The sequence below is a fragment of the Micropterus dolomieu genome, linkage group LG15, assembly GCF_021292245.1.
Source record: "Micropterus dolomieu isolate WLL.071019.BEF.003 ecotype Adirondacks linkage group LG15, ASM2129224v1, whole genome shotgun sequence".
NCBI lineage: Eukaryota > Metazoa > Chordata > Actinopteri > Centrarchiformes > Centrarchidae > Micropterus > Micropterus dolomieu.
In genome coordinates, this window is record NC_060164.1 from 14,119,144 (window position 1) to 14,146,155 (window position 27,012).

Consider the following 27,012-nt stretch of genomic DNA (forward strand, 5'->3'; position numbering starts at 1 on the left):
GTCCCAGAGTCTGGAGGAAGAGAGGAGAGGCACAGAATCCACGTTGCTTGAAGTCCAGTGTAAAGTTTCCACAGTCAGTGATGGTTTGGGGTGCCATGCCATCTGCTGGTGTTGGTCCACTGTGTTTTCTGAGGTCCAAGGTCAACGCAGCAGTCTACCAGGAAGTTTTAGAGCGCTTTATGCTTCCTGCTGCTGACCAACTTTATGGAGATGCAGATTTAATTTTCCAACAGGACTTGGCACCTGCACACAGTGTCAAAGCTACCAGTACCTGGTTTAAGGACCATGGTATCCCTGTTCTTAATTGGCCAGCAAACTCGCCTGACCTTAACCCTATAAAAAATCTATGGGGTATTGTGAAGAGGAAGATGAGATACGCCAGACCCAACAATGCAGAAGAGCTGAAGGCCACTATCAGAGCAACCTGGGCTCTCATAACACCTGAGCAGTGCCACAGACTGATGGACTCCATGCCACGCCGCATTGCTGCAGTAATTCAGGCAAAAGGAGCCCCAGCTAAGTATTGAGTGCTGTACATGCTCATACTTTTCATGTTCATACTTTTCAGTTGGCCAACATTTCTAAAAGTCCTTTTTTGTATTGGTCTTAAGTAATATTCTAATTTTCGGAGATACTGAATTTGGGATTTTCATTAGTCAGTTTTAAATGAAATAAACATTTGAAATATATCGGTCTGTGTGGAATGAATGAATATAATATCCAAGTTTCAGTTTTTGAATGGAATTACTGAAATAAATCAACTTTTTGATGATATTCTAATTATATGACCAGCACCTGTACAACACAATATAACACAAGGGTTTTCTAGTAGTCCCAACAGTTCCTCGTAGAGTTATTGTGGACAGGGAAAGATACAGAAATACCCTCTAAGTGAGTCCTTAACAATGTGTCATTACCTCTTTTATATTGTGTATGAATGCATTATTTTTTTTTTTTTTAAGGCAGGAATCCAAATATGAACTTGGAACAGCATCTTTACAAAAAGAAATGTACCACACAACACAGATTAATGAGACATTTCAGAATGCTAGCTCAGTCTGTCAATAAATAGTGTTGGCTTTTTCCCTTTGGAGTCAGCACATGAAAGCCACACATTCAACAGGGAGACAAATGTGCTTGGACAACGTTGAGCAAAGCTTCTTAGTTGTTTCTAGACACCTCTGTGCCTACAGTATGTATACAGTTCACATCCACGCATTTGTCACTTACAGTAGGAAGAGAAGCGACCGTTTGGGATAGCAGAAATTACTCTGGCCCAAAGAGACAAATCTATAGGATCGGACTGCTTAGAAAGAAGGGCTGTATGACAATGGAATCTCTCTTTATGCAGCTGTAAATCAATCCTTCATTTTCAAATTTGAATAAAGTTTTTCCGAGAGAGATCATGACGTGATTTTTGAGTGTCGTCACAGCAGCGTGGGGGCCTTGCTGGGGCGTCCTAGTGCTGGTGGGGATTTGCTCCTCAGCTCTTTGCTCTTCAGACTGACAGGCTGGGCCACCATCAGAGCCGGGGCAGAGAGGTGGTGGGCGGCCGCCTTCTGCTGATGAACACTGTTGATGTAGCTTGAGAGGAGGAGGGTGAGCTCCCTGATCTGTTGGCAAACCAGAAAAGGGTCAGCGTGTATTCATGGTATCACCATGCACTAATAAATCCTTATTAGTTTTGTTTCAGCTGATCAAGGCACTTGAGGAGTCAACTGAGAAAACTTTAATGTCATAAACAACCACGATGACACAAGTGTTACAATAATACTGATATGGTGAGCTTTTTGTGACATTCAGCAACTGAAAATCCTTCATTTTCACACTAAATTATTTCAAAAAAGTTTTATTTTAAAAGTTATCAGCTTTAGCAAATTCTGTAGAAGAGTTTCACAGGTTAGACTTGACATGTTGGAGAACTCGTTCGTTCCTAAATCTGTCAAACTGTTGAAGAAATAGTTTGACATTTTGAGAAATACACTTACTCGCTTTCTTGCCGGGAGTTAGATGAGAGGAATACTGCTACTCAAATATCTGCTTGTTCGATATGAAACTGGAACCAGCAGCTGGTTAGCATAGCACAAAGACTGGAGACAGGGGGAAACAGCTAGCCTGGCTAAACTAAGCTAAGCTGTCTATTCCCTTAAACTAGATTCTCAGTTGGCCACGGGTTATGTGCAGTTAGTAAAGATTCAACTGTTCTAAGACTGCCACTAGACTGACAGATGTGTGAACATGTGTTTGTAATACGTACCTGTGATGTCAGACACTTAATGCCATGCAATAAAATGAGTTGTTTGTAATATTGTGTTATATTTGAATTTAATCATGTTTTGTTTTGCAGTTATGTGAAACAGGGTTTGCTTGTGACTCATGTTCCAAACAATGTCGGCAATGATCAGTTGTACTATAATCAATTATAAATCAAACCATCAGGTAGAAGGGAAATAAAATGACTCATACTAGGCAGCCCATATCTTGGTAAAACCTGCTAGAGTGTGAAGTGAAAACCACAGACGATCTCTCACAAACCTTAGAAGCATCCATAGCAAACAGATGTTTCTCTGTAGGTTTGTCTTTGCTTGTGTTGGTACTGCTGCTCTTTCCCACAATCAGCATGAAGTCCTGCTTGCAGCCTCCAAACGTCATCAGATTCTTGTAGGTGTGGGACACCAGCGGTTTCTGAACATGCAGATGCACAGATAGTCGTGTTGTGACGGTGAAGATAGCAAACAATGTGGCAAAAAAAAGTCATGTGCAGCGTGTGAGCGTATCATAAAAAAACATGTTACCATCCCCCATATATTTCTGTTTACAACTTCTTATGCAACCTTTTTTTTGAAACCATGTGAACAAGTGACAGCAAGTTTCACATATCAGCATTGTGAGTTACAGGTTTCCATGTCTTAATCCAACCAATGTAACATGAATTTAAAAATACTTCATCAATTACGCTAAATGATACAAAGGATTTAAGACCACAGATAAGGTAAGGTACTGGACGTGTACTCGCTTCTTACAATAAAGAAGGCGACAGTGCTAACCACTGCACCACCGTACCGCCCTCGCAGGTTTCCTCGAAGTGAAGAAATCACGTCTGGATAGTTGCAGGGAGGTACACCAGAGATGTTTACAACAGAGTTAGGGAATCAAGGCAACAGAATGAAGAAATCAGGTCTAGGTAGTTGCAGGGAGGTACACCAGAGATGCTTACAACAGAGTTGTGCTCCAGAACGCTGATACCATCTTCATGTACTGCCAGCCAAACACATACACCTGGCTCTGAAGAGGGAGCGATGGACTGAAAACAGAGAGAGAAAAGTGAGATAAATTCATTTACTACAGTATGATATAAAGCAGTATACAGTATAACAGAATGCTATATAAACACATTACAATGTCACTGTTCTTGATACTCATTGAGCTGGAGACACATACAATACTGTATATACTGGAAGATATAGGATTTGCATTTAATGACAACATTTCATCACACAACAATCACAGTATTTCAGTTCAGTCACCCTGCAGCCTGTACATCACTGTGAACACACCTGTCACAGCTGTATAATCACTGTATGTTTTATCAGTGACCCCTTCCCCAAAAAGGGAACCCCCTATATAAGTACAGTACAGTATCAGTTTGTTGATTCTGTATCAGTGAGGTGCTAGTTCAACTTTATGGTCATTTGTGGTGTTGTACTGAATTTCATTGTCTAGTATTGCATGAGCTGGTGTGAAGATGGGAGTGGATTAAATGTTTGAAATACTCGCCTTGTACAGAGGTTTCTGTTTCTTTCCTTTCTCTTCTCTAGGTCCTGAGAGTTTATATGTTGGGCTTTATTTGTTCAACACAATATCATTTCTTGACATCATGCCTCCTTTTCTCAAAACTCTAAATGCAAATCCACAACTTCTCACCCATTTCCCCAAACATCCTATTTTCAGGTCAAATTGAAGCTCTCCACTCAAAACCATTCATTCATGCTGAAAAGCCAAACAGTCTTACACGTTCTCCACCTGCTCCTCCTCCCCCTCCTCCTCCTCTCCCTCCTGCTCTTCCTCCTCCTCCTCTCCCTCCTGCTCTTCCTCCTCCTCTCTGGTGTCCTCTACCTCGTCCTTCACATCTCTCTTAATTCATTGTTCCAAAACTGAATGAACTGACTCTTTCTATCTATTGAAGGTTCTGATGGGTGTGTGATCAGTTATGACTCTTTGTGTTTCCACCTGGGTAGCTGCGTGCTAACTGGGCTCAAGCTGTGCTGGCTTGAGTGAACAATTTAGAATGTCAGTGCTTTCTAAATGACCATGTGGTGTAGTCAATGAGAAATGAAAGGATTTGTGTGTTACAGTTTAACAAATCTGAATCATGTTTCAAAACAGACAAAGGGTTGATAGTTTAGGGAAATGGGTGTGTGTTTTTGGTAAATGGTGTTTAGTTTACAAGAAATTAATGTACACTTACCACCGCTTCAAATAATTTGGCACCAAAAAAAGGCCACTTCCTGGCAACTGTCAGGTAGATCCTGACACACTCTGGTGAACTTCGACCCCTGAGGGAGGCCCAGCGTGCAGAGAGACGCTGCAGCAGTTGTCTGAGAGGGGGAGGGGACAGCACGTCCATCATAACAATTAGACTTTGACCATCTATCATGGCAACAGTGTTACAAATGGTTGTGCTGCATAACTTGAAAGATTTCTAAGTCCACTGTTTTTGGATCTCCTTTGTGCTAATTTAATTGATATATAAAAACACTTTCCACACAGATCTGATCGGACTATATTAGTATGAATGATGCCAAAACTGATTAGAGTTATTGTATGTTCAGGATGACGATAGAAAATTAACTGCCATGGAGCAGCTGTGATAAAAACCTACAGTTTATGACAACAGCTTATGACAAAAGTACGTTAAAAAAAGACAATATCCATAATAGATAGCCAACTGAATGATGAATCATAGCTCATTTTCAGCATGTTCTGGTACCTGAGCTGCTCCTCAGATGTGGTCCTGCGGTAATGTTTAGGGTAAAATCTGTCCAGAACCTGTTTCAGGGTTTGGTTAGACTTGGTCTGGGCTGATCCAGGAGCAGAGAAGGGACGTTCAAAATCCCCAAACTCCACCTGAACGCAGACACATAAGTGTGTTATACTGTACTGGTTTTTTTAAGGGTAGGGTCTGGTAAACGTGAAATATGTGTCACTTTTTTAAATTACAAAACATCTGAAGCACAGAAAAAATCCTGTATGTGCATTAGAGACAAAACAAACTATCCAAGAGTTGTTTAGCTGCTTGTACACGGGATATGCGGTTGATGATGGATGGATGGATGGATCTTATTCCATTAAAGCCAGGACATACTGTACAAATGTAAAAGATAAATTAAGATGTAAGCAATAAATAACAACAAAAACATTTTAGGTTTAAGACCTGGGCCAGCAAGGCAGCCATTTCCAGAGCCAGTTCCTTGTTGACAGGAAAGTGTCCTGCTACAATGGCCTCATTTGTCTGATAAGCCAGCAGCAATCTCTCCCTCTCTGACTCCCCCCTGACCTGGAGAGAGAAGTACAGCCTGGGGATAGAAAGGTAAAGACAGAAATAGTAAAAGCAAAACATTGTTGGACTCACAATGGACAAATCTCACACATTCTTCCTTCTGGCACTTACGTTACCCACAGTGCAACTTGTAAATAGATGTTTATGTATAAAACCTTGTTCCCCTTTAAACTAAACTATCAAATTCTCTAACCTTCCCTGCCAAAAATCCACTCCCTTGATATCCTGAGCCTGAATTAACATGTGGCCTTTAATTGAACTCGGCGTCAGCACATATGTATGTTAATCTATTGTGTTTTGACACCTTCTCTACCTGTTCTTGTAGGTGAGACGGACAATCCTGGTGTTTTCAGACTTGCCCGTGTGCTGCTCCTTAGATGCTTGCTCCCATTTGGAGATAATGTCACAAATCTGCAGATTATATATAAAATACAGGGAAGTGTTAAGAAATATAACACATCCTATCTTCAAAAAGCAATCATCGCGTGAATACAAGATGCACCTTGATGCCTCCTTGCAGGCAGTGTTCCAGCTCGCGTCCAGTAGGGTCATCCGTGTACAGGCTGAAACCAGAAAGTCCCGTTTTCCTCATGCCAATGTCCTGGTTGAGGCGACACTGGAACTCGTCCACTGTGGTCGAAGCGTCGAAGCTCACCACCTATGGAAATGTGTTTAAATGCAGAAGACAACGTGACAGAGTTGGCAATGATCATGGCAGTTAAGCCTCTCCTTGTTTTTGAAAAGCTTTGATGTTTAGTCTTATGAACTCTTACAGTTTTTTTTCAATTGCCAACAAGCATCAGTCAAAACTGAAGCCACTTATTCAAAATTCATCTGGCAGTCCTGCATGACCAACATGGATCTTGGCCAACCAGTTAATCTCACCTCCAAAAAACACTCAAACCGCCAAAACACTTTTCTTGTAAACACAATTCTGACCGTTGTCACTCATAACACACTGACCTTAAAAAAAAAAAAACAATGTTTATCTTTGAAGTTTGAATGAATTTTCAGTTAAATTAGTATCTAATTTTATATTAACAATAACATATTTTCACTTTCCTACTTTACCCTCAGATTGCAGTTTTAAACCACACTTGTTTCAAAACACTTCACACAGTTTACATTACGTTGAGTAAATATTCTGCTATGATTTTCTATATGTCTCCATCTGGTTAGTGCAGATATGCAAGACATTTGCCATCATTCTGTTTTAAATGTGTTTTAACAGTTTGAGACACAGTGTGTTAGCATTTGAAAAATGTACTGCAAATATATGGTGTTATGCAGCTAGTGGAGTATTACTGAGAAATGAGTTCATGGATTTTGGAAAAACTGGTCATTGAATGAATTTTGTGTGAGTGTAAAGAAAAACAATTCAGTTTGGTCCACATACAGTTTTGACACTGTGACTTCAGTTTTGACCAATGCAGGTTAGCAACTGAAAAAGAACTGTCACAATGACCACAACCTGTAATTCGTGTTCCAACCTGCTGGACCAATTCTGCAAAAATGCAAGCACATTTCTGCTTTACACTCTGACTGCAGTTCTAAACAACACTTTTTTCAAAACACTACACACATAGAAGCAAACATATCATTTGCATAAATATTCTGCTAAGATTGACTAAATACTTGAAACTGGTTAGTGAGAAATGCAGGACATTTGCCATCATTCTGTTTTAAATGTGTTTTAACAGTTTGAGACACAGTGTGTTAGCATTTTAAAAATGTGTTGCAAATCTATAGGCTAGTGTTGCGGAGTAGTAATGAGAAAGGAACTCATGGACTTTGGAGAAAGTGGTCGTTGAATGCATTTTGTGTGAAAGCAAAGAAAAACGATTCAGTTTGGTCCTCATACATTTCTGTTCCGCTGACTGTGTGAAGAGTTTTGACACTGTGACCTCAGTTTTGACCAATGCATGTTAGCAAATGAAAAAAAAAACTGTAAGGTTTTCTAATCTTAGTGTAAAAAAATACCTGAGTGACATTTTGACATGATCAAAGCTAAAGTCAGATAGCGAATGTTTCTTAAAAATGCAAACTCAAAACATTCACTTTGGACAAGAAAATTCCCAAGTTCCAATTTGTTTGAAATTATTTTTCCCATATATTACACATGCAAAGACTGTCTGTAATACAGAGAGACAATTACATGCATAATAATTTCCTTTCATCTCATCATCTAACAAGAAGCAGCTCCTTAGGCACAGTGGTGCTTTAAGCTAAATGCTAACGCCAGCATGCTAACATCTCACAGTGACAATGCTAACTTAGAGTCATAGCTTGCTAATAAATGCTACTTAGCACTAAATACAAAGTACAGCTTAGGCTGATGGGAATCTCATGAGGTTTGCAGGTATCTGGTCGTAAATCAAATTACTGGACAAATTGAAGTGTTGACCTTATGATGGTATTAGACTAGAAGAAAAGTTTAATGATCAAAAAAGTTATTTTAATTCATCCAGAGGAGAACATAATACAGCCTTCATGAGTATACTGTGTACTCTGTTCTACCACAAGGGCTGCAATGATCATGCCTCTTGTCATTATATATTATGGTCAACACATATTTGGACTTGAGAGCCAACCTGTAATAAAAAGCTCTTTACTGCGGACTGTTGGGTACTGTATGTGTAAACTGTGTGTGATTAGAGGCTATGATGTGAGAGTGTTGCAGCAAGATTAAAACTGTTGGCATGAACTAGTGTTGAAGCCTTCACTGTTATTGTTGTTAGCTATCTTCCTGCGTGTTGTGGTATTACCTGGTAGGTGTTGTTGAGGAAGTGAACAGGCACGCTGAATGGAAGGGAGTGATGATAAGGATTCCTCAGAAGTATCGACAGGATCTCCATACGGGATGGTCTGGCCTGCCTCTCGCCCTTCTGCTGGGTCCGCTCCATAGAGCGCTGGCAGTAAATGGCATACTTACCCACTTCAGTTCTATGAACAAGAGGGAGACGGTGGTATGTCAGCGGTGTGTGTATAAAGTAAAATTACGTACACTAATTGAAATTCACTCAGAGCACCTTAAAACGTTAACAGTCGAAGCAACAACAATTAAGGAAGTTATGAAAATCAACGTGAACAATATTCCTGTGTTCACTTAGTGAACATAATCAAGTTAGTGATCACCATATACCTATGTTTATGCTGTATTTTCTTCAAACACTCTTATAGGGGCACTCCTGCAATCGACTGTTGCACTTCCATACGGTTGGAGGAGACAAATTTTAAAAAGAATGGTGGAATCAAAGCAACAGAAGCAGAGATATCACTTTTAGTGCCTAGTAAGGGTCACGTTCCAAAAATACTGCTCCTCCCACGTCTTCCAGTCTCCACACCTTCAGTTTAATACTCAGGTAATTCCGTTAATAATGGCTGAAAACAGTCTATGCTGAAAACCTAATCCGAGATAACCCCGATGACATCATCACAAAGATATTATACAACTCTTCACACGCTGAGGTGTGGCCCCTTGTGATGAGTAAATTGAACTTCATCTGTGTAATGTATGCAGTGGCCCTTTCCTCGAGTCATAGTTAAGTTACAATGTTCATTGCTTCATTACATAAAGAGCTATTTTTCAAGCTGATCTAACATTCCGGATATCCCTGGAGGGAAGTCATGGAAAGAGCAGCCAAATAGTATTCAAATACATGCACGGCAAGAAACTGTGCTGTAGTCTGCATTATGTTTGTCTGAGGCAGACGCACAGAGAAAAGTAATTTTTTCTTAGCACAGCAGATGCCACCACAGAAATGAGTACAGCATGATTGGCTGAAATGTGGGTCTGTGATACGCTCTGTCAGTAATACCTAATTATAGTATGTAAGACAACTTGGGCCTCACACAAGAGTAGTCAAGAGTTCATTTTGGGGAGAAACAATTCTGTTTGTTTTGGTAATTTTTTTGTGCCTTTGTTCTTTGTACTAATGATCGGGCCCCTGAAGTGTTCTCACCTGGAGTCACCGTGTCTTTTGAGGTGACCCTGGAGCAGCCAGAGGAATGGATGCTGAGGCAGAAACAACCCCACGCACAAGGCTAGAAACTGCCAACCCTAAATGAAATGACACACTGTCAGCAAACATGTTCTTGAGAAAATGTCACAAATATGAGGAAGAGAATCTGTACAGTGCAGCATGTGAGAGGGAGACTGAAGAACTGCAATTTTCATATTGTTTACCATGAAACAAGTGTAACTAGTTTTGATCGGGTTCGTTAGTGACATATTGTTCATTCATGTACAACATCACAAAGAAGCTACAGGATTATGTTGAATGAATCATTCTGTTGTGTCTAAATCTCTAAGCAGAGCTGGCTGAGACATATTCATACTTTGGAATTAGACATCTCTTTCAAAACATCAGGAAGGCTGAACATTCAAATTGCATGTTTACCCTCTGCTGGTTACAGGATGTGGAAGATCAAATGACTACAGGGTGACAGTGGATGGAGATTTGCATATAAAATCTCTTTTGCTTATCATACCAACACAACTGAGACAAGGCTCACCAAAGTGCAGTTTTGAACTTAAAGTGATAACCAACCACATGACATGCTTTTAAACTGATTGGATCCATGTTTTTTCCAAGCATTAAAAAAAAAAAGATCATTCAGTGAACTGTGATGATTCCAAACTTTTTCAGACACCCTGTAATTCTGATTTCAGAGGTCTTTCCGTTAAATGACACATACTGCTGCTGCCCTCATGTGGTGAGAATGCAAACCTGCAGGGGTCCCGGATGGCCGTGTGGCTGTCTCCTGCGGGTCTGTTTAATGAGCTGGCAGAAGAACTCATTCTGAAGCTCTGGGTGGGCCAGACACACCTGCAAAGCACTCTGGGCCAGGGAGACATGGTAGTCGATGGCAGGAGCATCGATGGCCACGTTGATGAAAAGCTGACAGGTCTGAGGAGAGATGATAGTTCAATAGAGTTTAAAAGACAGACGCAGGAAGGGAGATTGTCTGTGCTTGTGATTTATCATTGAAACATTGTTTCAGATTGAAGCTACAGGATCTTTGTGTTGTCTTATTAATTAACAATATAAAGATTTACTTTAACATCCACAGTAACATTCAGACATATGCAGGACAGTGCCTAAATCATTTAGTTTATGACACTGTGTAAGTTATATGGTATTTATTATTATTATTAATATATATTATTAATATATGATTATTTGTTCAGATAGGGGTCTGTGGACAAATCTGCATATCACTGCTATGTGTCTGTGTGTGCGCGTGTACCTTAAATAGTTTAATGGCCTCTGTCTGCAGAGCTTGTGAAGGCAGGGTGGTGAGAGGAGACGACAGAGCTTCCTTACTGAAACACAACATGGGATGTCTCCAGAGCTGAGAGTCTGAAAGACAGAGGGACAGACTACTAGCTAAAGGCAATAATAAGCACATGTTAAACATATTGAATAAAATGCGATGTGCTCCACACAAGAAAGGAAAATAAAGACAGAAAAAAAATAAAGACAGTGACAATACGTTTTGTAAAAGATCCCAAAATAAAGTTGGAAAACACATATGTACATGTCCAACGAAGGTTAAAGTCAAGGGCAACTGGACTTGCTTGAAAATACTGGAAGACGTTTCGTCCCTCATCCAAAGGACTTCTTCAGTTCTGACTGACTGGCAGGGAAACTCAGCTATTTAACCTCAGTGGGGTCGTTGGCCCGGGTCATCGATACCGCTGGTTCGTTAGTGTTCCTTGTTGCTGTGACGACAGTCGTTAAGACTACCTGTGGCCAAGACTGAACGACCATCGTTGGTATCTTCACCTGAGGCCAATAGGTTACGTTTGTTGAGTTTCCTGGGAAGCGATGAAAGGACAGCATTGTAAGTGGGGGATAAGTGGTGGCGTAGACCCACTAACGAACCAGCGGTATCGATGACCCGGGCCAACGACCCCACTGAGGTTAAATAGCTGAGTTTCCCTACCAGTCAGTCAGAACTGAAGAAGTCCTTTGGATGAGGGACGAAACGTCTTCCAGTATCTTCAACCAAGTCCAGTTGCCCTTGATTTTAACCTTCGTTGGATAACTATGACCTGGATGACTGAGAATCTTCATAGACACATATGTACATGCTAAAAATCAATTTAGGGGATGTTCTAAAGTATTCCCACCAGTACCTTTTTTCCACATCTTGTTTTGCATGTCAAATAGAAAAAAAGAACAAGTAATTTCACTGATTTGTATTTAGAGCTGTGACGTCTTTGTAATAGCTCCTGTAGGTAGTTGAAGGAAGTGAAAACACGGTCTAAATCCTCAGATATTTAAGAACTTTGGTTCGTGATGATGTTGATGGTAAAAGTCATAAAAACACACATCTCATCCCACGATCAGATCATCTCATCAAGGCCTGTATTTATTATATGTAATATTGCAGTTGCAACTTGATGTTTGTGTGATGTATGTACATGCAGTTAGCTATTAGTAAAACACAATCAGAAATAAGAAACTGAACATTTGTAGCACTCACTTGGATCTCCATCCAGCTGGAAGAGTTTTCCCACCAGTTGTTCGAACTCAGTGCCGACTTTACCCACTGTGGTGCCTGCTGCCACGGACAAATGGTACAGCCACGTATCCTACACAGACACAGACGTTAAAGCTGGGATGGGCAACGATGGAGAAACAAGTATGATCAATGTTCAGTTTAAACGTATCAATAGATAAGAGATTCACATGATCTTCATTTTTTTTGGCTAATTTAGATTAACTAATATATGGGAACACAAGAGGGATTCCCTCTCTGTCAGTGTTTTGATGCACTAGATGAAGAGCAGATTTCCCTTCTGCTTTGTTTATAATAAATAGAAGAGCTTGAAAATGACCAGTGACAGGCACCGTGGCTGAAGGAGATGGAAGAAAAGAGCACCAGAAACTCGAACTTCACCAACAGACGACACAAGGAATAAGGCATCACAGCCCTGAACACTAATCTCTTGGAAGTGCAGAGCAGAAAAATTGCAACAACCTTTTCGTGACGGGACTCGATGAGCAGGTAGGTCGGACCTTGCTCCTGTGGGTGGATGGCGATGGTGAAAGGTGACGCCTGTAAGCCCCGCCCACATGACTTGAGGTCGTCATCTGAATCTCTTGATACGTCTACCTCCTCCACCCGGGCCTCCCACAGCTTAATCTGACCCAGGGGGAACTGGGAAAACACACATGTTCATTGACACACACACACACACACACTAAATATAAGGTAACATCTTTTGTGTTGCACCGCTGAAATAAAGCTTCCTTCATAAATGTTTTTTGGAAATTCACATGGACTCACTCAGATTTATTGCTTGACTTTACAGACATTTTTGGGTCTCGGTTATAAAAGTGGGTACATGAGTGCAGATGTCATGCAGTTTCCCAAGATGAGTACGTAACTTCAGGTAAAACGTCAAAAACATAAACCCTGACGCAGGGCATTACAGTCTCTGCATCCTGTCAATCTGAAGACTTAAGGAGGTTTTCCGTTGAATCTTACCTTGTCCTCTTGGCTGCGGAAATAGTACAATGTCTTTCCAATCAGAGCACACCAAACCCGCTTAGAGTAGCCGTGCTTCACCTGCCGGAGACACACAGTACATATTTCAGTAATCGGAGTGACTGTCAGAAACAGAACAACCTTTTCATATTTGGTAAAGTTATGTATTTAGATTTCTTTTTTTTTTTTTTGCCAGAGTTGCTGCACCTTGATGAGCAGTCCCTTCATGCCGGGGCGAATGTCCGGCTGGGTGAAGAGAGGACTGGCAGCTTTTACCCTGAGCACGCTCTGCAGCACCCTGAGCCACTCTTCCAGCAGGTTAGGAGAGTCCGCCTTCAGGTAGTACACACACTTTCCTGTCACTATCTACACACAACAAAAGCCAGAGGCAAGGTGAGGATGAGTAGGAATTCAGAATCCTCTGATGGAAGGGGTCAAGATTTGATTAGATAGAATTTTGAGTTTGAGTACATATGTGTATTCAATAGTGGACAAAACTCAAAATAAGGGTTGGATACCTGAAGAACTTGTTTGCCCTCTCCACGGGCGATGCTGCTGGTGGCGTTAAGCTCCATCTGACCCTGAGGTTTCCTGATCACATCACTCTGTGGAAGAATGATAACATTAAACAGCGACTCGCTACAGAATTACAGACCTACAGCCAGTGAGCTGAATAAATACAAAGGGTCTGTCAGCAGAATAGTTAATATCATTCGTACCACATTTAATAACAAGAAACTTTAGATTTAAGATAAACGCCAAAATATATAAAGGTGCCAATAGATACACATGTTCATAAATTCATGTTAAAAATAATAATAACTTACTGTTAAGCAAGAAACCTGTACATTGTATTTAAAAGTTCAAAAACAATATTTAAAATGCGTGAATTCCTTAATAAAGCAACAAAATGAAGAGAAACAGTGTTGTAGAAACGCACAGGTGATTTATAGTAGAGAAGCTCTCCGTCTTTGAGGACAAACCAGCGTCTTTTCCAAGTTTTCTTCCATGTCTTCACCATTTTTAACAGGTAGCCCGACTTCTCCATCGGTTCCTACAAGATATAACACTGTTCAGTATGCAGTACAATATACAGTACTAACCCCTCTTACTGTTTAGAGGTTTTCAATTTTGGAGAAGTTACATTTAATGGGTTATTAACAGATTATGGTCATCACTCTAATTAATTTTACTTTATGTTTAAAAAGCAGTTTATTTAGTTTGTATATACTGTCTGTGGGGAAAAAACAAAGCACAAGCAGAAATAAGAATATAAATAAACAAAAGTAAATCTGTATGGGTGAGTAACAAAACTCACTATTTTGAATGCCTGTGTTTCTTGCCTTTATTAAAGTCAATGCAAAACAAAGTTCAGTTTTAATTTCCATTCATTCTTTTTAAAAATGTTTCTCTATAAAAGTTCCCCCCAAAAATGCATTGAAAGGACATGGTCTAATCTATTTAATAAAACACAGCTTTGAAAGATAAAAAACTACTGCTGTGTTATTACACTGTTCATTGACCTGCAGGTTTGCTTATAAAGACTTGAATCCTGACTTGAGCCTGCCCCTAAAGACGACATGTCAGCATGCAACTCAGGAGCTTGTAATCTAATGTGTAGATCAACAGGCCGATCTCCCAAAGAACACATCCAGGGATGTGCACACTGACTCACACTCTTGCCGTTGTCACTGGCTGAAGAGCAGGTTTTGGGGAGTTTTTGCTCCGGCTCAGAGCACTCTGTGTCGGTGCAGTAGGCATCAGGAGGGATGGCGTAGTCGCTCTCTGATGTCATTGAAGACATGGACACAGCTGGAGGAGAAGAAAAAGGAAAGTAGTCGTTATCTTCAGGCTTTGTTCAGCCTCATTATGTTTGTATGATTATTACAGTTCAAGATTTCTATGGTGGAAGTTGCATAACAATTTTCAGTAAAGCTGCAAAAATGATTAGCTAAATGTATACTTTTATATTAGTGCGCCTTAAATATCCATTAATTAAATGGATATGGCTTACAAACAGAAACAGATATTTTGTGAACAGGTATCACAGTCTACGGTATAAAAAAAACAGAGGAATACTGCAACAACATTAATTACTGTAAATTAAGACCACTGTAAATCCACCTTTGGCTGTCACAGATACATTTCTAATAGAAACTTGCAGTGATTGTTTTAGGTTACAGCAGCTCCTGTGCTGCAGGGCAGTTTTAACTTCAGCTGCTGTGGGATTTCTCAAAAACCTTCCAGTGTACGTGTGTGTTGTACCTCTCTTCAGAGAGCGCGGGCTGCCCGGGCTGCTGTCCTTGCGGGAGCTGGAGGAGGTGTGGGAGCTGCAGAGGGAGCCGTCCTCCTCTTCTGAGCTAGACGATTCCTCTGAGCTGGACGACTCATCTGAGAACGGACTGCTGCTCAGCAGAGTGGCTTTCTGCAAGACAAGGCAAGTGGGGTAAAGAGGTAAAGTTCACATGTGATCAAATACAAACAGCATGAGACTGTACAGGAGTTAAAAATCAAGCAGTAACCCCTGCAGTGTAAAGGTGCACTTACCCCCTTCAGAGTAGTGTATACTGGTGTAGTCATGTTTTTATAGATGAGGGATGTGTACATTACAAAGGCAGGATAGGAGGACTGGAGGGAGGGGTCTGCAACACAGATCACAGTAGAGGTAGTTCGTTGTTCAGCTCAACATCTCTGTAGCTGAGACTGAGCTAGAGAATGTTGACAAATGACCTCATCTGTCTAACCTTTGCTGGCTGGGTCTGCGCAGGACGTCTCAGACAGTCTGATTCCTGATTTAGCCACAGCATAGATACGACTCTCCTGTGGAAAAATTAGCAGTCAATATTTAAAATTCTACCACTAAGAAATCATGTTTTGTAAGGAAATGTCCAAAAATGGCCTTTTATTGTGGCCAGCCTCAGGCACACCTGTGCAATACCCATGCTGTCTGATCAGCATCTTGATATGCCACACCTGTGTAGTAGTAGTTTTTTATTTACAGCAACACACCCTGCACACCTACCATGTTCTATATGCAGCTGCCAGTGTCTTCTATTACACTATTTCAAGACAATGCTAGATTACACTGATTATCTATAGGCTGAACACTTTGTATTGCTGTTAAGGTGCACCTTAGCAGCAGATGGCTCTGGGAGTAGCAGGCATGTATTGAAAAGGCGAGAAGGAAATTATATCGGCATTCATTTATAAAGCAAAACATGCTGCTAAGAATTTAAACTGTAATCTTTTTAATGAATCTTTTCATGCTGGTCTGAATGTTATTTGATACATTTACTGACTTATCTTGGATGAAATGGACTGTAGGTTCATTAATGTGACCTACAGTTTGTAGTAAAACAATCTTCAAACAGAGATCCTCTGTTTAGATCCTTTCTCACCCTGTTAAGGGTAACATTTATAACCCATTATCAATCCCAGTTTAGATTAATCATTGGATTATTTTACCCAGGAGGGCAGCCTGTGTAGAGGGGGTGTAGGAGGTTTGCTGCCAGGTGCTGAGCTGTCACAGTCCTGATTCTCTGGACTCATCTCTGTACCAGGTTCAGGTGGACCAGGTGAGCTCTGCAAGGATAGAAAGATAGACGCAGCTCGTAAACTAGGGAGGACTTGAAGAGCCGTGTCCCCGCCCGTCTCCATGCCAATCTCCTGCTCCTGGTCGAGGTCCGTTTCCTGTGGCCTGAGGGGACGCAGCATGCTGAGGGCGTTACGTGTTTGTCCGTGCGCTGCCTCGCTGCTGATTGGTGGCTGACTCAGGTGTTTCTTGGCCAGAGCCACATTCATCAACCCGAACCCCGCTGGGGTCCGCAGCCGGGGCTGTTTGGGCGAGGCGGGGTTGTCCCGTGGGTCCTGGGGTGGGTTGGGTCGTTTAGGGGTGAGGGCTGGTGTGAGGATGGGGCTGGGAGTGTTAGGTTCACTGGAAGAGGATGAGGAGTCAAGTCTCTGTGACTGGAAACGTTTGTTGAGCTCCTCAGAGGCGCAGTCCTCCAGCTTGGTCCTGTGGGCCTCCTCCTCTCCCTCCTTACACCCTCCCAGCGTCCCGTCCGATGAGAAGCCGAGTCGCTCGGCACGCTGCATGTCATCGTCAAACAGAGAGCTGCTGTCATCCGAGGCAGTCAGGTAGGTCTCGCTGCCGGGGCGGCTGAACTCCAGACCACACACTCCGCCTCCTCCTCTGCCCTCACACCCTCCTCCTCCCTCCCCCTCTGATGCAGCGCTGGAGAGGACGGAGGAGACGCCACGAGACGCAGGTCCACATGCTCTCTCAGACAGGCTTTCAGATGCACTATCATCCTCCAGAGTCTGGTCAGGTCTCTGGACTTCCCCGTCTGTCCCTGAGGAGGCTGTGTGCTTGTTACTCGTCTCTGTCAAGCAAACATGAAAATACATATCCAGCAGGTGGTTGTAATCTCTGCTGCATTCTCATGAAAGCCATTCATTAATAATTGTATAATTTATGTTGTGTTATATAGAGTACTGGGCAAATTCATATCAATCAGCTGAAAAGCATTTAAATTACTTATCAGTTTATTTCTACTTTATTCAAACATATGATTCAATTACAGCTTTGCTTTTTTTATATAGCTAATCTATATATTTGTTAATGTTGATCAACCCTTTTCATTTTTCATGCAGTAAAATTGTTATTATTGTCCAATGCTTTGGTTAATGACCAAATACCTGCAAAACTAATGACACTCCCATCAGCCTCAGCTGTCTTTAGTGCTAATTAGCAAATGCTAACATGCTAAACAAAGATCGTGAACACTGTGAACATTGTACCTGATTAACGCCAGCCTGTTAGCATTGTCAGTGTGAGCATGTTAGCATGCTGGTGTTAGCTCAAAGTGTACAGTCTACATACTGCAGGCTATCACACTGTCTTACGAGTAAAAAAGTGTTGTATGATTTATATAACAATTATTTATCATCAACAACTTATTTTTCACAATCCATGCTCTGGCCTTCCAGTCGAATACAATTAACACACTTTCTAAGGGAGATGCAGTAATACAGTAGTGAAAACCTGTGCTTAAGACACCATGGATATGACCTAATGGTTAAAAAGGTCTTCTGAGTCACTGTTCCACTATGAAACTGTGCCTTCCTGTGTCCTATTTCACCCAGAAACATACTCACTGCCAGAAGCCGTTTCCATATCCACAGCTGTGAATCTATGGGGACTTACCATTTTTATCCCTTTCCTCAGTCTCTCCCTGGGTGCTGAGGGTCCTCTGGGAGGGTGCCGGTCCAGTAAGGACCTGGGGGCTCTTCCCCCTCACCTGGAAACAGCCAAACGTCAGGCTGCTAAGACGCTGGGCCTCACCTGGTCTGCACAGGGCTCCTCGTGCACCGCCACACCTCTGCTCAAAGGCTGCAAACACACAAACAGTCTGTTACACAATGATGCACATGCACTTGATACTAGCACTTGTTTTAGTGTCCTCATCGAGATATCATCAAGCTAAATTTGACATAAAAACACATTTGAATGTGAAAATATGGATGACTCAAGACATAAAAGGCACTTACCCTCCACCTGTTTCTGTAACTCCACAATCTGAGCCTCCTGTTGCTTGTTGGTTTCTCTTAACGCTGCGTTCTCCACCTCAAACTGAAGAATAAATATGTTTCATACAACCCCCTCTTGGACCAGGGGATTATTAAAGGGAATGAGATACTGGCGAACCTAATGCCATTTTTCCATCTATATAAATCAGTTCGAACAACTTTTTATCCAATTCCATAATTTATTTACCTCTGACAACTTTAGCATCACCCATTCCTTGATCTTAGCTGCTTTCTCCTCCACTGTTTTGGCATCTTGAAGTCGGATCTGTTTCTGGTGAAAGAGGACATTTAGGTTTTGATCAGGCAATTTCATCTAAGATTGTCCACATTCCCATTGCATGACAGCTGGCAGGTGTGCAGACATAAGAGAATTTTTTAAGTTGTAAGCGTCTTTGTGTTTGTGAATGCTGATCGCAAACCTTCCTCTACATTCTTTTGCACCTGGAAGACAAGCAATCCATCCAATCCATCTGGTGCTTTGTTGACATTCTTCATGTGTTTGTGTTTTACCTGCTCCTCCAGCTGCTGCTCCAGCTGGGCGATGACGTCCTCCTTCTCCTGCACCAAGGCCTGCAGCTCCTGGCACCGCTGAAACAAACGCACCTCTGAGTCTCCGGACTGACTGTCTGGAGCTTTCAGCTTCTCCTCCATCCACTGCACCTGAAATCACACAAACATACTGTGCAGACACATACCCACACAAACACATATGGGCAAATGGACACACATTACACGCTAGTTTGGATCCGTACCTGCTGGTGAGCGGTGAAGGCCCGTTTTTCTGCATCGATCACCTGTGTCTCCAACTGCTGAATCTGGGAAAGGAAGAGCCCAATATTTTTTATCATGTCTTATACAAGCACATCCACAAACTACACAGTAATTGTAATTAGTCCTTATGTCCCCATAGCTCTTCTGACCACAATGCTTTGCATATACATGAGAGTGAAGTATCAGCTCCACTTTAGTCCCAAGCCAAACACAACAGCGCCAAATAAAGCCAAAGAAAGTGCTGCACGCTAGAGCTGAATGAGAACTCCAGATAACGTTGCTGCACTGGAAAAGAGCAGATGCTTTGCAGCTGGTCTTGGGCATTTCTGACTCAAAAGAGTGTTTAGAGTGTGCAACGTGCATTTACATTTGAGGCTTTTATCTACAATGGCTTCCTCATATAAAATCCCTTCATAAAAATATAGTTTCTACAACCTCATGATAAGATAGTTCATTTATTTTTCATAGCTTGCATTTGTACTTTTTTTAAGTAATTTTTTTTTTAAAGATATTTTTTAGGGCATTTTGGCCTTTATTTGTGATTGGACAGCTGAAGAGTGACAGGAAATTTATGAGAGAGAAAGGGGGCGATATGTAGTGAAGGGCCGCGGGTCTGCCTTGAATCGTGGTTGAGGTCCGTTTCCTGTGGCCTGAGGGGGCGCAGCATGCTGAGGGCGTTAGGTGTTTGACCTCCTGCAGCAAGGTCTAAGTCTTTGTAAATGGGATGGATGCACTAGTGATGAGCCAGCCAGGATCAAGACTGCTGCAATGCAAGACTTTTCCTCCCTTGTGCCAATCTACGCTTTAACATGTTGGAAGATATATTTCAACAGTCCTTCCACTGGCTATCTTTGTGAACAACTCAGAAACCTTTAGCTCTGTTTGTGCTAGAAGGGTAGCATCCTAAAACGATCCAGCAGACTTCCCTAACTATATGTAACCGGCTCCTGCCGAGAATGGGACCCGGAGGCTAAAACGCATGGGCACTAGCGTCAGTCGCCAGTGCGTCTCTTAAAGTGTCTCCAACGCGCCAACTATAACACTAACTACAAAGAAGAAGCTGCCAACTCTTTTGGCAGTGGGTCCATTTGTTTACGACACCACACCTATACTCAGAATTGATGAGGTAGTTTCATTTCTGCGTAAGTGCTGCATATAGCACCTTTAACCAGTTACATAATGATGATGAGGTGTCACCTCTATAAAGGTACAACCAGCTCTTTGTGTACTGAGATCAGAGCAGACCATGTGGAACCTGGTAGGAGTGTGTTAATACACACACACACACATACACATTAACACACGGATGGATACACAGGCAGATACACTAGATGCACACATACACAAGGAAGAGAAAGCCTGTGGGAATCGAGGAGTGAGAGAGACTACTTTATGAGCAACATTCCTCTGAAATTCCTCAGCTCAAAGTGGCGGAAGCAGCAGAGAAACCAGTGTCTTCTGAGGAAACTCTCTCAAACCTCAGCGGCTTTATGAAGGAAAATAATGTAGGAATGTTCATGGAAATTCTCTAGAGTAGCAGCTCTACAACCACCATGGTTAAAACAATTTGCTACGTGAGCACATATACACATACAAATTAGAGGAAACTTAGAACAATCCATGCGGGGGAAGTTGGAGCTGACACACCAGCGAATCGGATGTAGCCAAGAATAGGACAGAGTACTGACAATAATGGAGGAAGTCAATTATTGTGAAGTAAATATAGTGTATAAAGAGCAAACAGGTAAAATATACAGTAGTTTACCAATCATAGGCCTTTTTCACAGCTGAGACCCAACCGCTAAGGCTAAGGTTTCAGTTTATGTCAGCACTGTTTGGTATTTCTTTCAGCTACCTGCGCCTGTACAGCCATTACAGGGTTACTGCAGAGTTCAACACATTCAATTTAAGAGTTTTTAAAAATCACTAATTCATTTAAGTTTATATAAGTCTTGGTGGTGCTGACTGAAACTCCACAAAAAGGGATTGGACAGCTTCCTGCAGCACAATCCACTGTCATAACAATCCCACTTTCAGTTTATAGGTGTACAATGTCTATTGACAGCTTGCATTCGGAAAAACAGAAATATTTTATAACGAACGTTACTGAAGTTATGAATAAAAACATTTGTCAAACTAAGTGTTTGGCTTTTTAATGCCTTATAAGGCCATTTATGAGGAAAATATTTTGCAGATACCCTGCATTATTTAAATAAACAAAAATTTGTTTTGGTTCCATTCAGATCCTCTACCAAAATTCCTTAACTTAACGTAGTTTTCTTAGTAACCTTAGTACAATGTTTTAGAAGTGGAAAACGACTTACAGCCAACACACTCATGTCATAATGTACTGATGTTGCCAAATACTTGGTGTCCACTGTGGTTCTGTTGCATGCACTGTAGAAATCAACAAGTTAGCGCTGACATTAGCTAATGCAGCTGCTGTTCTGTCTCATAACCAAACTGTAGGTAAACTACCGTGGAGGGCGATAACTGCATGTAGCTGCAGTGTGGATGCAGCCAGCGGAGACTGGCATGGCCGTGCTCCAGCTTTCCCCTGCCTCTGTTAACATCCAGAGACCAGACGAAGTGGACCCGGCTCAGTCCAAAAGGAGACACACCCTGCCGGAGCCACTCAGTCTTTCCACTGCACAATGTTCTTTGGACCGGAGTGGGAGTGAGGCCTCTATGCAGCCACTGTTTCACTTGCCATTTCAGGCTGATTTTGGAGAATCTGATTCTACGGACAAAATATGATGAGATTGTCACCGTCAGTCCACACTGGAAATGACTGCTATACATCTGTGTGTATTCATGTCAGTGCTTTCACATCTGGTTTTGGAGATGTGGACAAACGTATCCATTTGTGCTGAAGTGACAAACGTGACAATAACATGAGAGTTCTCTGGTCCGTTTTTGTTATTATTTTTGATTTTACATACCACAAAAACACTTGCACGTCACTTTCACTTAAAAAAAAAGACTTTGCCAATTGAACGTACTTTTATGTTGGAAAGCAGACATGAAAAAGGTTAATACATCTCACACAAACACACACTCTCTATATAGATCCCCAGCTGCACCACAAATACCAAACCACATGTGCCTCTCAATAACAGATATAGCAACTGGCAGAGTTAATTACAGGGCATGTATACTGTAGGGAAGAGCTGGGGACTCAGACATAACAACATATAAAAAACCATGAACACATGTCTGATGCTGATGATATTCCCCTGTGTATCAGGACATGTGTGCGAGTGTGTGTGTTTTCTCTGTATGTTATATACAGGATGAATTCAGTCTGGGTGTGTGTGTCATACCCTGTGCAGCTCAGCTGGGATGAACGAGGGGTTAAAGGTTTACATTACGGTCATTTCAAGAGTTACAGCCTACTGCCTGCCCTCTGAAATGCACTCACACACAGCATGAGCACTCCTGCTGCATCACCGTGTCTAGGCCTGACAAACACACACGTGACCCGCTCCCCTCTCTCCCTCAGCCGCTATACGCTCCAAAAGAAAAAAGAAAAGCTTTATCACCTCTGCAGTCAATCCCCTCTTCAGATCCAAACTCCAGCTCGACTTCCATTCCTGGAATTCCACAACTGGCGTTCTGTGGCCAACCTCCCCCTGAACTCCATCCACACCCCCCCACCATCGCTCCATCCGCAGCCAGACAGCCAGCTCACAAAGCCTCTTTCTGTAGACGCTGCGACTCACAGCGCTGACCTACAGCTTCAGTCAAAAGAGGTTCACCAAATATAGTTACAGCTAGGACAAAAAATATGTTCACCGGCCAACTCCATATACTATAGTTCAAACAAGTCAAATATGTCAAATAAAATGAAAACTGGGGATAAACAGAGGGATCACCACACTCTGACTAGGCGGCTAGAGATGGAAATTTCAAGGAGATGTCCGTGTGTAGTCGTAAGGCTGAACATTTAATTGAAACTTTATCAAAATTGTGATACGGCCAAGCAAAATAGCCAAATCGGAGGAGCTACAATTTTTTGATAAAGATAAAATGTGTCACAGCATATTATCATTGTAAATGAAGCAGTGTGCTGCTACAGAGAAGCCCCGGCCTACAAATAATATTCTCCAGACGTAAGGGAACACGCTTGTTTTGTGCAGCAGACGCCAGCAAAAATCACATCATCATTTTGATTTTATTTTGTCTGCGTGAAAATGAAATGCAAAAATGAGCGTTCCCACTAAAATGGTGACTCATAGCAGACGCATTATCAGTTGTTGTTCAGCGCTAGTAACCGGGTGTATCAACAACAGTTTTACATGTAAAAACATTGAATGACATTGTACAATGCATCCAGGTGATGTGTATAATACTATTTTTGAACCTGCTGACATGTCACAGTCAAACCCCGCCTACCACAGAGGAGGATGTTGTGTTTATACCGTATGTGGAATCAATCAGAATGGAAGACCAAATTAGAATATGCCACTCCACCCTTTGCGGTTTTGGGTGCACGTCTACTGTTTGTACGTTATGGATGTGTGTGTGTGTGTGTGTGTGTGTGTGTGTGTGTGAGTGTGTATTCTGTGTGTATATAAATCTGGTGATGTTCTGTATTTAACTTATTATCACCAAATCAACCAAATTATTATTTTCATTGTCTCTTATTTAAGTGATTGTTCCTTTTATTTGTTTTTTTCTCACATTTGATAGATTTTTTAAATTATTAATGTACACACACTCACACACACACGTTTTATTTATTTATTTTTAATATAGATATATTTATTAATTATCATTATTTTTATAGTGATTAATTGATTGAAAAATGAATTGTTATTTTGTAATTTATTTGTAGCTTTGGTAATATTGTTGTTTTACATTCATGCCAGTAAAGCTAGATTGAATTTAAAATCCCATGAAAATACCAAAATCAACAATGAATGTATCAACTCCAAAGTGTTGTGTGTGTCTCTAATATTCTGTATATCTTTTCCCTCTGCGCTGCAGAGCTCCACCAAATGTGTATTCATCTGCAGCTGAAATCAGTCCCCAGCCAACTTACTATTTACTCCTGTTTGAGTAACCTGCAGCGCCCAGCTGTTTCAGGAAATAATTTAGCCTTTAAAAAATGATACTACATATTTGTGAGGAAAGAGTATGCCTTCAGCGGAGTGCTGCAATATGGTGACAAACCATCTTGAATTATAAAAGGGTTGGATTCTGTTCATTTATCATTTGCATTTCACCTCATTCAAAATGCTGATAGGGGTGAGGTTCACTCTTTTTGGCAGAGACAGAATAAAAATGATCAGCAAGTGTGTTAGGATGAAGGGGGGAGGCTGACACAGAAAATGTAACACACATGGCCTCTTTGTCTCCTTCATGAGATGTATAGCCTACTGTTAGAGCTGGAGGCCCCCGCTGGCCAAAACTAACGTCCCTCCCAAATAGCTGCACCCACACACACACATTGTGTGTTTTCACTTTTGTGCAAAGATTTACGTTAAAAACAGTTTATAAATTAATCTGACTTGACCTGGACAGATACACGCGCCCATATGGAATGCTTCAACTCACATCTTGTGCAAGACACACACACACACACACCACACACACCACACACACCACACACACCACACACAGTTTACTAAACTGGGTATTTCCTCCCTTGGGCGGAAATCTTTACACAAGGCTTCATTTTTTCTCTCTTTCTTTTTCTTCCCCTCTTTCCCTCTCCATCCACGCTCACAGGCTTTCTAGGACTTCAGCAGTTTGCCAAGTCTACCCAGATTCATCTTACTGTTTCACTACTGACTCAAGACTTTTTTCCAATAAGTGACATTTATATTTTGGAAACAGAAAATTCAAAAACATACTGCGTTTTAAAGAAACCTGGATGATAAAAAAAATGGTTAATATCATTCCATCACATTTCAATAAATCTCGGTTCTCTATCCAGTAGCACAGAATCTCCAGGTGGGTAAGATAATATGACTTGATGTAATGTAAATCGTCTTGTTTCAGATTGTTAAACTGAATATGTCCTCGATCTGCTGGTGAATTCTCTGCTTTCATTTTACTTCTCAAAACAGATGAAAACTCGTATAAAACACAATAAACTATGCAATCCTTTTGGCTAAATAGTTTGAAAAAAATGTCTCTGAACTAGATGGATGTATATTTGCTGAAGAAGCATGGTGTGCAGCTACCACAGAAAGCTTTTTTTTACCAATAACAAGGAGATTGCTTTAAAAATGATGACATTTTGTTGATCTTACCGTTTCATCTCATACAACTTTCTCAAATTATCCTGTAGGGTCTGAGTCTTGAGCTAATACACTCATATATAACAGACTGAACTAATGGCCAGTACAGTAATACTGCTGTTGCATCAATGAATGGACACCAACCGACAGTTTTTTTTCAGCACCAGAGGGCTAAACCACTCAAAATGACTTCTTCATCCTTTCATTAGCCACCTCCACAGTGAGATATTAGGGGGATTTCATAGTGACGTACATCGTGCGCCCCCGCACAGCTTTAAAACAACATGCTCTGGCTGAGGCGGTGGGAGCCACAATAGAGAAAAAACACCAGCAGGGGTCTGGATGTTAACATGATGAGCTCAGTGCATCATGGGGTCAGGGAGCACATGTTGACTGACGGGTCATTCTACAACAAAACTACATGAGTGAAATAACTACATGTTAATTATGACTGCATACCTTGATAACGCTTCCAGACTGTGCCTAGGTTATATATCAACATAAGAGATTAAAACCCAGATTTGAAGTTTGTTTTGAATTGGTTACATATGCCTGATTTTGACATTTTTTTAATAAAAAGTGAGCCAATATGTTTCATTATATATATATATATATAATATCTGCGGTCCAAAAGTATTTTTGCCAGTATTGGTCCTTGAGAAAAACTGTTGAACTCTGGATCTGGGAAGTACATCAGGGATCTGCTGTATGTGGTAAACAGGAAAGGATTACTGCAAATCTTTGTCAGATTTACAACAAATGCACTCACCACATACTGTATTATAGAGTACTGAGCAAAACAGTTTAATACAGGCTAAGAGCTATGAGGTGGTGACCCCAGTTTAAAAAAGCCTTTTCAGACTAACAGGAGACTACTTTGAAATTTAAACTTTCACACAGGCAGGACAACTAAGCTCTAATCTACTTAACTAACATTAAGTTAACACCACTGGAAGAGAAAAGGTAAGTGAATTATAACGTTACAGTTTCACAGAGGCTTCTTGAAAACACATAGTGAGTTTAATGTGTGTGTTTAATGTGTGTTTTGCAATGTTGAGTGGAAAAATGCTTTAAACCTAGTTAAATTCAACCTGTCAACAGGAAGGATAAGGCCAAAACTATGCAGCAGAGACTTTCACATGTGCTACGTGGGCTGCAAAAACCCACCAAAGCCAATCTTTCTTCCAAGCCTCTCCGGGAGTTTGTTTTGCTGTCCAGCTGAGCTTACTTTGACTCTGTAATTGACTGGAGCTGGGTCAATCCCATCATGCAGTGCATGGCGGAGCCCTGTGGTCAGACTGCTGTTTACATTAGAGCTCTAATCAGCCTCCCTGGAGAGCAGCT

General features: G+C 41.4%; 2 protein-coding genes across 3 annotated transcripts in view; one reads left to right on the forward strand and one right to left on the reverse strand.

Moving 5' to 3' along the window:
• Positions 1–27,012, forward strand: part of zgc:171482 (zinc finger protein) — a 107,204-nt gene that overhangs the window by 7,865 nt on the left and 72,327 nt on the right. The window lies entirely within an intron of this gene.
• plekhh2 (pleckstrin homology domain containing, family H (with MyTH4 domain) member 2) overlaps positions 904–27,012 on the reverse strand; it is a 30,532-nt gene continuing 4,423 nt past the window's right edge. For both annotated transcript variants that reach the window (XM_046070134.1, XM_046070135.1), the window contains 28 exons: positions 19,402–19,464; positions 19,160–19,309; positions 18,837–18,920; positions 18,611–18,692; positions 18,267–18,452; positions 16,526–17,442; positions 15,805–15,880; positions 15,608–15,702; positions 15,326–15,485; positions 14,736–14,872; positions 14,001–14,114; positions 13,579–13,665; positions 13,268–13,426; positions 13,061–13,141; positions 12,551–12,730; positions 12,053–12,161; positions 10,811–10,923; positions 10,291–10,470; positions 9,523–9,620; positions 8,326–8,503; positions 6,063–6,218; positions 5,874–5,971; positions 5,435–5,576; positions 4,991–5,127; positions 4,469–4,598; positions 3,218–3,304; positions 2,536–2,685; positions 904–1,613 (listed from right to left, as the gene is read on the reverse strand). In XM_046070134.1, the coding sequence (XP_045926090.1) occupies positions 1,428–1,613; positions 2,536–2,685; positions 3,218–3,304; positions 4,469–4,598; positions 4,991–5,127; positions 5,435–5,576; positions 5,874–5,971; positions 6,063–6,218; positions 8,326–8,503; positions 9,523–9,620; positions 10,291–10,470; positions 10,811–10,923; positions 12,053–12,161; positions 12,551–12,730; positions 13,061–13,141; positions 13,268–13,426; positions 13,579–13,665; positions 14,001–14,114; positions 14,736–14,872; positions 15,326–15,485; positions 15,608–15,702; positions 15,805–15,880; positions 16,526–17,442; positions 18,267–18,452; positions 18,611–18,692; positions 18,837–18,920; positions 19,160–19,309; positions 19,402–19,464 (4,335 nt within the window). In that variant the 3' untranslated portion in view covers positions 904–1,427. The remainder of the gene's footprint in view (positions 1,614–2,535; positions 2,686–3,217; positions 3,305–4,468; positions 4,599–4,990; positions 5,128–5,434; positions 5,577–5,873; positions 5,972–6,062; positions 6,219–8,325; positions 8,504–9,522; positions 9,621–10,290; positions 10,471–10,810; positions 10,924–12,052; positions 12,162–12,550; positions 12,731–13,060; positions 13,142–13,267; positions 13,427–13,578; positions 13,666–14,000; positions 14,115–14,735; positions 14,873–15,325; positions 15,486–15,607; positions 15,703–15,804; positions 15,881–16,525; positions 17,443–18,266; positions 18,453–18,610; positions 18,693–18,836; positions 18,921–19,159; positions 19,310–19,401; positions 19,465–27,012) is intronic.